Raw genomic sequence first — 12,764 nt, 5'->3', positions numbered from 1 at the left:
CCTGCCAGTCCATCCGCGACGGTCCGTTGACGTAACGATCGGACGAGTTGGAGGACCCGATCCCATCGGCACCTTTGTCTCTGTTGGCACTCATGCGTGATGCATCCTTAGAGAAGTTGCAAGCCGAGTGAATCGTGATGCCGTTGATGCGCGCCGCTGCAGTCCCCGAGGTCGCCGTGACCAACAGTCGATTCGAGATTCCCTTGCTTGCGAAAAAGTTCCACGAGCACCTCGATGACTCGCGACTTCCCCGTCCCACCTTCTCCGCCGACAAACTGGCAGAGCTGAGGAGTAGCTAGACCTGCAGCCCTCTCACCACGCAGGATCAGGTCGAGCTGTTGACAGATCAGTAGAAATGCAACGGATTGCTTTCTGTTCAGCGTGAAGAGGTCTGCGAGCTTCCTCCCGGCCGCCAGGAAGGACGTGGATGGTCCAAAGCGGACCTCTGCCGTCGGGCCAGTACCTAGCGTGCTCTCCTCAGGGTCTGCAGCCGTCAGCTGGACGTCCTGCTCCCCAAACCCGCTCAGCACACCATCTACGGCTGCGCTGCGGCTGGTCGCGTTCCGCTCGGTCAGGCCCTGGATCCCCTGGATCGTCTTCTCCGTCTCTCTCGAGGCGCTCGTTTGCTGTGATTTGATGGACTTCAGCAGCCTCTGTGCTGGGACTTCGGCTCCCGTGAATGGCCCTGCCGGCCAGGTTACCATTCTTCCTTCTGATTCGACGGCGATCCTGGCCCGCAGCTCGGACGTTGAGCCCAGCGCCGCGTGCTGGAAACGGCAGAGCTGCTGCATCATCGCTGATAGCTCCTTAGAATCGCCCGTGATCTGATTTGCCCCTGCCGCGTTTCTCACGACGTCAATAAGCCGCGTGGCGTCCCCGATGTCGTCGGAGCGGTACGCAGATTGCGCTTCGTCGTCTCCCTCGACCGCACCGCCCGACCCGGTCTCCCCGGCCACGTGATCCTCCTCTCCTGACGATGCGGCCCATTGTCTAGCATCGCGCTGTGCATCTTCCGCCGATCGCCGGAGCAGTTGAATATTGTCTAGGATGGACGAGACCCTCCGGCTCAGAGTCTCCTTGTGCCTCACCCATATTTCCCCGATATCACCCCCAGACTCGGATAAAAAGCACTCCCACGGCACGAACAGGGCTAGATGCTGCACGGCGGCCCTGGCGAGATTGACAGAGTCAGCGGGAGAGAAGGAAGGGCAAAAGTTGAGGATGATGATTCTTCTTGGCGGCAAGGAGACTCTTACGTTACGTACCTCTCATGGCCCCGGCCGTCGTCATCGTCATCCTGAGAGAAATCCATGCTTAGGTATCCGTCCAGACAGACGACAGCGTGCTCACCTGGACGGCGCAATACCTGCACCCACGTGTCCGCAAACGGCGTGCCACCCTGAAAAGGAACCTCCCCCCAGGTGGCGGCTCCTCCCCGTCTGCCACTGCTCTTTCGTTTCAGCTTGACCAACGACACGTAGTCATATAGACAGAGGTCACGAAGGGCCTCACCACGGTGATGGTATGCCTCAAAGAACGAAATTCTCCGGCCAGTCTGCTCCACGAGGACGGAGTCATCAGTCGGCTGATCTAAGGCCTCGGCACCGCTCGCACAGCGAAGATGATGCCATCGCCGGAAGATGTGCCAGTACAGCACAGATACGTTTAAGAACGTCCAGACCGCGCTGTTAGAAAACTCGGTCTCGTATCCCAACAGATGCGCGGCGACCTCGACCTGCGACAGAGGTCGTTCGGTGAAGACGCGATTTGCCACTTTCATCAGGAATTGCCGTGTCTTGTTTTGCCCGATACCATCTCGGTCGCTCACATCCCTCGCAGTCGCAGTCGCAGTCGCAGCCGCCGCTGCCACACAGTCCTGCCTTGGCTCACCACCGTCTAACGAGCCCAGCACCTCTGCCGCCGCGGCTACGCGCTTCCACATTGGATCCTCAACCTTAGTTGCGTAGTTCGTCAGGTAGTATACAAGTGCCATGGTCATACATTGCGTCGCAATGAACGAGATATCATGGTTGTGCCGAAGGCCCACGGCAATCGCCTTGTTCCACCTGTTCACCATGCTATGCGTGCGTCGGATCTGCAACACCCCGTCTGCATCGAACCCGGTCTTCTCGACTAGCTTCCATGGAGCCTTGAAGCGGCAAAGGTCTCGCTTGCCTTCAGGCCTCCCCAGGGAGTATTTCACGCAGGTCGGACTGTGCGTGTGTATCTGCGTCGCTCCGGCGCAGAAGTTGGCTTCTTCGTCAAAAGCTGCAACGAACTGTTGGCTGTCCTGCAGCAGTGGTGATATGTCCGCAGTTACAGACCTCTCCGCCCGGACGGCGCAAAACGACTCCTGGTCCAGGTCCTGCGTGTCAGTATCGAAAAATGTCAGCTTGAGCCTTGGAAACGCGAAAGGGACTTGTCTACCTCCGAGAAGATACTGTCAACGTACTCAACGATGCGGTCGCCATACGAAGCACCCTCCTCGCCACGGACGTCGGCCAAGACCGAACTCAGCTGCATGTTTCCATGCAGCCACAGCAGCCCATGCACGTGGAGCGCTCCTCGTTCGTTCGCCTCGACAGCTCCGAAACACTGGCTGATCTGCCCAAAGACCGACTCCTCTCCCACCTTGACGTAATGCTCGAAGAACAACGAGATCTCCCTGTGGAAGAAGATGGCAGAGCTCACCGGGTCGGATATGGCCAGCCGCGCGCGCTTGTACGTCATATCCAGACTTCTCAAGAAAGCCTCGGCACCTTCAGGATCGTGTGTTCGGTATGCGGCTAGCCGCAGCTTCACTGGGTTGGTGATGTCGTTCGGGTTGAGCGTGAACCAGATGGCGGGGATGCCATATCGGATGATGAGGGACTTGATTTTGCGTCGCAGGCTGAGCCGATGCTCCCTCGACATCGGCTGCCGGAATCCGTACAGGGAAATGCTTCTGAGCAGCTCCTTGATGCCCTCGTCCGCGGTCTGGTCCGAGAGCTCCAGCTCCCTCTGAGCCAACTCCAGCCTCTCCCTGCTCAGGGACCGTACGATACGCTCCACGGCCGGAAACTCTTTCCTCGACACGCTCAGCATGCTCACTCGGCGATTCCTCGACCTGACGCCCAGGTTGAAGACGAGAAAGGCGAAGACGTGATGGGTTGCGAACCGACCGCCGTGCCGCCTCAGGACCACCTCAGCCCATGTCGCGAGGCTCATGTTCCGCGACGATAGCAGACTCCTGGCTGCCACCTCCGCCGCCGTCGCTGCTCCTGCCACGGCGCCTTCATCCACTCCCGTGCCCCTTCTGTCATCTGAGATCGCGATGCTTTCCTCCGCCAGCCGGGGGCCGCCGCAGCCAAACGGGATCAGAGTCGGGAACGTCTTCGCAAAAAAACAAGGGTCGGAGGAGTCAGAAAAATCCTCACCGCGAGACACGGAGATGTATGGCTCTAGGCCCGATCCTTGCCGCAGAGCTGCCGATCCTGCCCAGGTCCTCCTCTTCCTCTGCTCCCTGGCAGCTTCTGTTACTTCTTGTTCTTCTTCTTCCTCGCCTACTGCTTCCCAGACGAATCGGAGCTTGTCGATATCCGCGACGTCCGGATGAGCGTCGAGCGCAAACATCCCAGAGGAGCTTATTTCGTGAACGGCCGCCTCGGGTCTTTTAGGATTCGCGTCTCCGTCACCGAGGAGCGCTTCGTCTCCGCGGCTCGCTTCTTGAGGCTGATGCTCAACCCCTCCTTGTTGTCCACGTCTGAGTGTGGCTATGACTTCGTCGATATCCGGAGCGTTCTCATCGTCCATCCCGCGCTCCGCAGGCGACACAATCTGAGCTGTGCGCGCCTTTTTCCCAGGCGGACGGCTCGTTGTGTTCCATGCGTTGAAGGACCTGCAACGGCACATCGCAAGGCGGAGCTCCCCAGCTGTTCATCTCGGCCACATCGATCTCAATATCCTTATAGAGAGGGTTATTTCTCTGCAGCCAGGACAATGCGCTCTCGACGACTCGGCGCCGGACGGACAAAAGTCTCGACAGATCGCTCGGCCCCGGCTTCTGCGTACCGTGCCATGACACATGTATCTCCTCCATGACTTTCACTAGAGGGTGAGGCAGGACTCTGGTAGCCAGTTCCTGGACGTTGTTGGGGAACACCGTGATGTGTCCCTTCACATGTTTGGGGTAAGTCAAGCCCTGTCTCTGCCCATCCGCGATGCTATACTTCGTAATGAAGCCGTAACACGAGTTTAGCGCGATGAGCTTCTCCTCGACTGGGGTTAGCCCCTTCAGCTCCTCTGGAAACATATGCTCGCATCCCAGACGATCGTGTAGCTGAGCAGCAGTCGACAAATAACCTTTCCTCAGGCAGCTTGCGCATTCCATGCAGGTCGGAATACCATTGCCCTCAGGGAAACAGTTACGACAGGAAAGAGGAGAGTCGTCACGCTTCTCAACGGAACTGGACACCCATTCGTCCCAGCTTACATCTTTCAACTCCCCCCTCCCACACTTTCGATAGCACATCTTGCATGTCCACAGGGGCAGAGTATCGGCGTCATGGAATGCTCTATAAAAAGCCTGCACGGTCGACGCCTTCCTCTCCTGCGGTATGGGCACACACTATTCTTTGCTGTAGGACAGCCGCTCTTTCTCGGCGAATTCTTCTTCCAACCAGCGCAAGACGCTGGCGACATCCTCTCTCCTTTCTTCATCCATTTTTTCCTCATAGATCCCCGAACGAGCCCGTTTTGCGGGCGCGTCATCTTTGCTGGCCTGATTTGTCCTCTTTCGGCGGGTCACGTTTGAGGCCGACATTGGCTCTGGCCCTGCCTCTGGCACTACCGGAATCTCGCCGGTAGCCGGGGCGATATGCCTCCATGTCTGCCGTCCTTGTGTTCTTTGGGCCCGCCCAGGCCGTCGCGCATTGCCATCTCATCTTGACCCACGCCGTGCAGTCCCGAACGGCGCTGGGGGACCATCAATCGGTTGGCGATGCAGGGTCACTGTCTCCAGCCTGGGGCCTCCTCCGACCTCGTAGGTCTCCGCGGACGTTTCGCTTCCTAAGCTCTGTTGAGTCGGTCCCGGGCTTGGGTAAGCTCGCTCCCCAGATTCGGGGAGCCCTGTGTACTGTTTCGGCTGGATTGGCCGCAGCGGAGCGCGATCTCCATCGGACCTCCTCGCTGGACGACCTCGCCTGATCCTGGTGCGACGGACGAGACCGGGTATGGCCTGCCGTTTGTGTCCGTTGGACCACTCTTCGCAGCGATTACTTAATCCTGCTGCTGCTCCTCCCCCTTCATCTTCCCCTATCCTCCGCGCTTCCTTTGGCAAAATGGGCCGAAATGTCGGAGCTGGGATAGCCACTGCTGTGTAAGGCTCCTGTTGCCTCTCATCATCCTCGGCTGCATCACCTGGCCTGATACGATGCCTCTGGTCTGCGTGGGGCTCTACGGGTGTGAGAAACCCGGTCTCTCTGTCTGCATCATGTTCCATCATTGCGTTCCCTGCTCTTCCAATTCTAATCCTTTCAGCGAGGCGAGAAGGGACCCCTTACTTGCTGTGACCTCACAATTGCCTGAATCTGATGCTCTCTGCTTTTGTCCTATTGTCCCGCTACGAATATGTGCGCTGTGTTTACTCTATCTTCCTCCGTCAGCATTCAGACCTCTATTTCTTCTCACTCCTATGTCATGCTTGACCCACCCCCCTTCTGGCCTGAGACGCACTATCGCATCCATCTTCTAGACCCCGCCTTCTTCCATCTGTTCCTCTCTCCTGGATTCTATCTATCTGCACCTATCCACGCGGGGATATATCCGCCAGCTACTTACCGTCCTTATGCGTTTCCAGACTCCTCTCGGGACAGTTTGTGCGGCCGTTGAAGCCGCACCCGCGTCCGATCACCAAGCTCGCATCCAATAGCGAAGGTCCATCAGAGACAAAAGCTCACCGACTGGCTCGCCTATGTGATGCCACATCCAACAGACTAAAGGTCATACACTTGATCAAACCGGAAGGAAGGTCTTCCAGCTGTTCAGATAGGCTGTTCATACCGGCAATCCAGAAGTCCGGATTTCCAGTCAGAGATTGGTGTCATCTATGTCTCCCAAAAAGCAAGTTCTTAACACAACGGCCCTGGAGGCCTAATTCATCTTACGTATAAGAAACCGACCCTTCTTCACTCACTAGATAGAAAAACCAAGAGCTTTTATCCCGATAATCCAGATCCATCAGAAATTGTAACAGGTGAGCTTTCTTTTGTCCTCGCCGTGTAGATTTCGGTATCCCTCTAGCTCTCCTGCTAGATGAAATTCCCCCCCTCATTTTATCTCCCTTCGACGACTGACCGCAACTCGACTTTGCCTCAACTTCTGCGCGCTGTGCCGACATTGTCAGTCGTCTCCGTCGTCTCCGTCTTCTCTTGTCTTCTTTTCCCCTGGACTTTGACCTACACCGACTCTCTTCTTCTCCTTGCACTTATCGACATTCCAACCCACGTCTCTCGATGCCTGGTAAAGTAGACACGTGAACAACCAGCCAGTGTCTACGAGAATGTCTGCGTCTATTACCTCGACCGATGGACCGCCGCATGCTCGCAAGCCGCTGGCAAGCCAGAGGAGCGCCGGCGGCGATATGTCCATCATGTTCTTTGTTCAACCCGGCTGTCCTTCGAGATTTGCCTCGTCAGACCAGCATCGCGTCAGGGGCCTGAATGCAGAGACCATCGCGAGGGTCATCCTCCCGGCCCCTCCATGGCTTACGGCTCCTGATTAATCATCCTTGCGTACCGATCCTGCCGATCCGTCTCCATCCATCTTCTTCAGCCTCAACTTGTCCATATACAATCAACAGATTGTTCCTGAAGACTGGTTCGACCAGTGGTTTTTCATGGCTGGTCGTGTCCACCCATTTGCGCTGACCTGGGTGGTCGAACGTCAAGATGGTCTGGAGGAGTCTGTGGATTGCGGTCTCCTTGCATACACCATCCCGGCTCTTATCGTGCGCGACCAAGGCTATCAGCCGTATGTTGTATTCGTCCCGTCCGCTTTCGGTCGTTCTTCCGATTTTCTCTGACCTCTCTACCCGTAGGATATTGCCTCGGAGTCTATCTGCGACCGATCAGTTTCCTCTTTCATCCCCAATTGTCAGTTTTACCGGCCCTGTCGTAGGCCCAGGCCCCGCCCTCCTGCATAAGGAATCTGTGCCCGCCTTGGACGATATCCAGCTCAAGTGCTGCGGCTTCGTCCAGCTGACCGCATTTCTTGCCCCCGGAAATCCTAACAAGACGCCGTATAGAGGCTTCCATCTCTTCCAGGTCTTTGTCATCTTCCCCATCCGCGCGAATCCGTGGGCCTCGCTTTGCAAGAAGATGGCCGAGAGGCGAGATACCTAGTTCCAGAGTAATACTTTGCTGACCTGCACCGGCAAGGTGGCCGGCCTGCTTAGCTATTATCTCATAATATAGCCGCCGACCCTCGAGCAGGACTATATCTTCATCGTTATTCTAGACTCCTAGACCTTTCTCGATAAGGGAGTTTCTAGGCCTATCTCACTAACACCGCCGCCGGGTACTGCGATATCTACGCTCCGTCTATTATCTTTAGGCTATATGCCGTTTAAGGAGATTAAGGCTAAATTTACGGCCCGCAGATATGCCTCGCTGACTCCTCTTCATAATGTAACCCCGACTCTAGCTTCGACCCCGGGCAAATTAATGCCATCTATCCTCTCTATACTATCTATATAGTACCATTACCTCTCCACCTCGCCGACGCCGAAGCGACCAGCTTCAGGCGTCGATTATATACCGCCTATAAAGAGACCGTGCTAGTCGCCGACGTCCCCGATCACTATCCCTTCCTCGGGGACATATCCTTCTGCCGGCAGCTCGAGCTCACAGGAAACTGTTAACGAGCCCGAACCAAGCTGTGCCGGGGCTCAGGCCTCCACTGCGTCCTTCATGAGACCCCTGGCGCCAGCCACTTATCTGCCTGCACCTACACTTGACACGATCACGGCTACTATGTCGGAATCCTCTAACCGTCCGAGCCGGAACCGCTATCCTCCGAAGAATAAACATTTGGAAGAAGTATCCAAAGTTTGAAAGGCTATTTGGGAAGTTATTGTCACCATAAAGAGCGCATATGAATAGGAAACCGTTCTCCCTTTTGGATATTCCACATTTAAGATATATAATTAAGCTCTGGTGCCTACGTCGATGATAATGCGTAGCCTAACCCACTAGCTCATTATCATTAACCTTAAATCCCCCGCTTTTACCCGTCCTTGGCGGCCGCATACCTCTTTTGGTGCACCTTCTAGTCCGCCTTTTGATACTCTTTCCCACAGTACCCTATAGCTTTGTATCCCATATATCGCTTAATCCCCTCCGTTTTCCCACAAACCTGACAGGCCATAGTCTCCATGCACCCGCCTGCTCGTCTAGGATGGCCTTCAGTGATCGTAACCATTTATGATTCGAAATGTAAGATATTCTAGGGTAGGATCCTAAGCTACATCGCGTGCTGATTGACGAAGCACGCACTTCCCAGCACGACGCCACTGCAAACTATTTCACAATACCTAAGATTCGAACCTGGAATATATGATTAGAGGTGATGAAGGAAACCGAAATCAGCCATAGCCAGCTTCGTTCCTCTAGGCTCCTTTGCGCAAACCGCGACCGGTTTGCCTCTCCTGTAGGAAGGGTATGATTTAATCAACGGAAACTGCAGCTTGCTATTGGTTGGAGCCGGCTCAGGTCGGTGTCGGCCAAGATATGGGGCTGGTAATCAACACAAGATACCAGCACGAACCAAGGGTCCAAGGGCTTCCATTTTGTATATAATCCCCTTCCTCATCCTCTCCATCAAGGCTCCTTCGTCACTCCTCATGCAGCCTCTGGGAGCTCTCCAACATTCGTTCTAGTCTTTATACCACAATACGCTACTCCTCAAACAAATTGTTTTACCCAATCATTCCAGCTTCGCCTTTAAACGGCCCTGGACTTACCCACCATGCGCCTCACAAACTTCTTCCTGCCCCTGCTCCTGAGCGCTGCCTCTACAACCGCTCTCAAGCCTGATGCCGAAGACATCGGTCTCGAGGCGAGGGAGACAGAGGACATTGCTGCTCGCGGTGACTACTGTGGCTGGGGCGCCAAAGAGCAGTACGGCAAATGTGTCTATACGAACTCGGCCCTAGAATACGATGACGCTAAGATGAAGTGCGTCTGTCCCGATGGCCTCGACTACAACCACAAGACCAAGAAGTGTGAATACCCACACGGACAAGTTCAAGAACCCTACTCCAGGAAGTGCAAGTGCCCCGATGGTCAGATCTGGTATCACCGCAAGAAGCAATGTCGCTGTCCTCATGGCCAGGTCTGGGATCACTGGAAGAAGCAATGCCGATGCCCTCACGGCAAGACATGGAACGGCAGGCGCTGCGAGAGCAGCTGCGGCCCAGACGCATACTGGAAGCATGGAGGATGCGTCTGCAAGAAGAAAGGTCAAGAGTTCCATGAGAACTCTAAGACCTGCAAATACAAGGGTGATATGGTCTGGAATCACTGGAAGAGGCAATGCCGATGTCCCCGCGGTAAGAAGTGGAACTCTTAGACCAACGAGTGTAAGCGAGGCGGCTACGGCCACGGCCACGGCTATGACTGAGGGGTTTGAAAAGACATGACGGGGGATAGGTTGTTGGTGTTGAAGAGGAGTCTGAGACTCGGAAGTCTCTGGTAAGTCTTGGACGGTTGGAGCTGTGAAGGCCAAGACGGATTTGAAGGCTGAGTATATTTCTTGTCGCTCCTTCGGTCTTGAGCTTGAAGTTTTTTCGTTTCACTTATGAATTCTCCACAGTGTTGAAATCAGAATGGTATTGCGGGCATTGCCTGGGTCACAACTCACGACGTGAATGAACAAGGAGAGGTCAACTAGCACAAAGAGAATATACAATGAGTGACTCAATATCTGCCCCTCTTCGTCTGATCCATCATACTAAACAGGCTTCCCTCGGCCGTTCAGGGATTCTCAAAATATCTCGAGGAGCAGCTAAGGGCCTTGCAGTTGACATATCTTATCGTTGTGGAGAGGTAGACATTGCCATCGTCATCCCAAAGTAGCCGATATATTGTGAGCTCCGCGTATGTCATTCCTGCGAGTCACGAACCTGTCTGAATCCCCTCGAGAACTGCATATGAAATGACTGGAACCTAAGTGTTTAGAGCTGATTCTGGGGCATTGTGGCTGGGTTGACGCTAAAGACCTTGTTGCTGTCTTTTTCTCTAGTTAACTATTGGCTCCCCAACTTGGCAACTATGTGCGGCCACAGAGTCGAGCGAGGCGAGACCAACCATCAGATGAGGAAGAATGTGGGGCTTCTGGGAGACGCGAACCGAAAACGTAGAGCCATACACAGCCTAACGCACCTGGCCCTATCTCTTCAGTGCGCAAGGACCTCCGCACAGGTCTCGACGAGGGGTTCGGTCCAATTAAAATACGCCAAATCAAGGGTACATAATTCTTCACCTAAAGTATATGATGATAGAAGTCCCAGCACTTTTGATTGTTACAAATCGCAACATCGCATAACTTGCACCCGTACACAGTCTGCCCGCCTCGCCGGTGATACCTTCTCTTGTTGCCGCTGACCTCTCCTAGTGGGTCTCTTTTCAGGCGTTTTGCCCTTAACTGCCCCTGCCGAAGGCCCTTACAAGCTAGGCAATCTGATTTTACCTTCCGGTTGATATGATTGACCTGGCGATTGGCGTGTTTACGCTGTGATCCAGGGTCTTTTAAGTCACGCTCGTCTCCGGCCCGGTAAAGCTTCTTTGCCTGACTTTCTTGGCCGTAGGCGTTGAATAACTCGTTATAAATGCACTCTCGCCACTCCCTATGATTTGTATATCTCTTCCAATTTGGCTGTGCCCCCTTTAGTTGAGCAAGGTAGCTATTCACAAGGGCCACATCAAGAAGGTCCAACAGAGTGCCTGCTAAGGGTCGCGGCGGAGGGGATGATCATGCGCATAATATGACCTCATGGTTCATCTCGTCGTTATAAGCAGCAGCAACTGCCGGGATTTTTATGACCTTGACGGCTTCGTCACCAAAAAAACCGGCGTATTGGCTTGACCTCGGGCTTCCGTGAGGACGGCCTCTTCCTCTTCCGCTCGACTCGCTCATCATCGGCCGGTGAATACAGTAGTCAAGAATAATACAAGCCGGTTGTCTTTCCAAGCTATTTGGTTAACCTAGAAGCACGGCACATAGATAAATTAGTAAGGATTTCATATATAAGAAGTGTCTTAAGCTGGTACCGAATTATCAGGGGTCGGGATTTTCTTGACCTGGTTGAATTCGTAGGTGGTCTTGAAGCCCACCCCCCCATCAGCCTCCTTATCCTGCTGTAGCTCCGTGGCCATGCTTGCGGAGGCTGCGGAAGAGATCGGACGACGAGAAGAGGTTATCCACAAAGACATGATATGTCGCTTTTGGCAGTAGATTTGCTAGGGCAACAACGACGCTCTGGGTCGAGTTCAAGGCGATAGGCTTGTCTTCTGTGGTGTCTTCTGTAGTAGCTTCGTTGGCAGGCTTCTCCCCTGCGGCCTTGGCTGCGCCCCTGCCTCGGCCGTCTCTTCGCCCTCCCCGACCTTGTGTAGATGACTTCGGTGGGGGAAGTTCAACGCCAAAGGTACCGTATTTTGCATCCTTGATGTGCCATGGCCAGCGGATAAAGAAGCCTTGTTGAGCGATAACCCAGATCTTGAACCCTAGGGGGGGCGGCTTGCCCTTGACAACCATTGTCTCCTTCGATCTGCCGATATAGCGGATCATACACTCATCCACAGCCAAATGAGAGCCCGGAAGGAAGATCTCTGCAGACACAGCCTGTATATGATCAGACCACTCTTCAGCAGCTTGGAATACATTCGGAAAAGGGGCAGTCTCATCGATCTTGGTGTGGTTAATAAGTGAGATCTGAAGAATGGAAAGGTCGAAACAGCCATAAGAACTAATCACGATGGAGGAAGTTATTGGTAATCCTTAAGACACTTTGGGGACAACCAAAGAGTCGGTTATCGTTAGGAACGCCCACGAAGTGGGAAGGACAGCGTCAGCGTCAGCTTGGAGCGGAGGTGGTGTGAGTCAGACTGAGTTGGAGTTAGCTGATATGGCCGGGAGGGCCGATATTGAACGTGTCATGACCGATGTCACGACGAGCAATCCCGCCGCCCACACGGAAGACAAAATGTAGATCCATCAGCTATTCCATGTCGTGTCCGTCAAAGCGCCAACGACTTGAAAAGGTTCCTAATGGTAATGTCTTCACCGATCCCGAGACAACACCTTGGGAACCATAAAGACCAGGGTCAGAGACCATGCCACGCATGGTGTCTTCGACAGCCTACCACTCTCTCTCCCATGATTGGTCCCAGTCTGAACCCCTGTCAATTTCATAGCGAAAGTAGGGAACTTTTGCGGCAAATATTGGTTTTGAGTTGTGTTGGTCATAAATATGGAGGCGGGGAGACTGGTGCCCTCTCAGGGGTAATCCTGGCAGGATCATAGAGGTGATGTAGGAAGTGAGGGGTCATGACAATGCAAGATTGAAAATGTCGTACAATGGAGACGCAACCTTGCATCTGCAGAATCAAGCATCTATAATGGCCAGCTGCCCAGTTCGCTTCGAATTCTACATGGGGAAGACTGCAGCCTCGTGGTTGATGCTCAGTTAGCTAGACGCCATAGCGGGCCAGGATTCCTGAAGGCGATAC

The 12,764-nt window shown here is 54.3% G+C and overlaps 2 protein-coding genes across 2 annotated transcripts; one reads left to right on the top strand and one right to left on the bottom strand.

The window, feature by feature from the left end:
• Window positions 1-312: 312 nt before the first annotated feature.
• NCS57_00509800 (ATP-dependent DNA helicase) lies at window positions 313-3,891 on the bottom strand (the record flags this gene model as incomplete). Its single annotated transcript, XM_053055037.1, has 4 exons — window positions 313-335; window positions 464-1,170; window positions 1,266-2,399; window positions 2,453-3,891. 4 exons carry the CDS (start codon window positions 3,889-3,891, stop codon window positions 313-315), a joined length of 3,303 nt encoding a protein of 1,100 aa, XP_052917197.1.
• Window positions 3,892-6,874: 2,983 nt separating this feature from the next.
• NCS57_00509700 (uncharacterized protein) lies at window positions 6,875-7,379 on the top strand (the record flags this gene model as incomplete). Its single annotated transcript, XM_053055036.1, has 2 exons — window positions 6,875-7,008; window positions 7,076-7,379. 2 exons carry the CDS (start codon window positions 6,875-6,877, stop codon window positions 7,377-7,379), a joined length of 438 nt encoding a protein of 145 aa, XP_052917196.1.
• Window positions 7,380-12,764: the final 5,385 nt, after the last annotated feature.

This window comes from Fusarium keratoplasticum, chromosome 3 (assembly GCF_025433545.1).
Source record: "Fusarium keratoplasticum isolate Fu6.1 chromosome 3, whole genome shotgun sequence".
NCBI lineage: Eukaryota > Fungi > Ascomycota > Sordariomycetes > Hypocreales > Nectriaceae > Fusarium > Fusarium keratoplasticum.
This window is presented reverse-complemented; position numbering and strand designations above follow the sequence as displayed.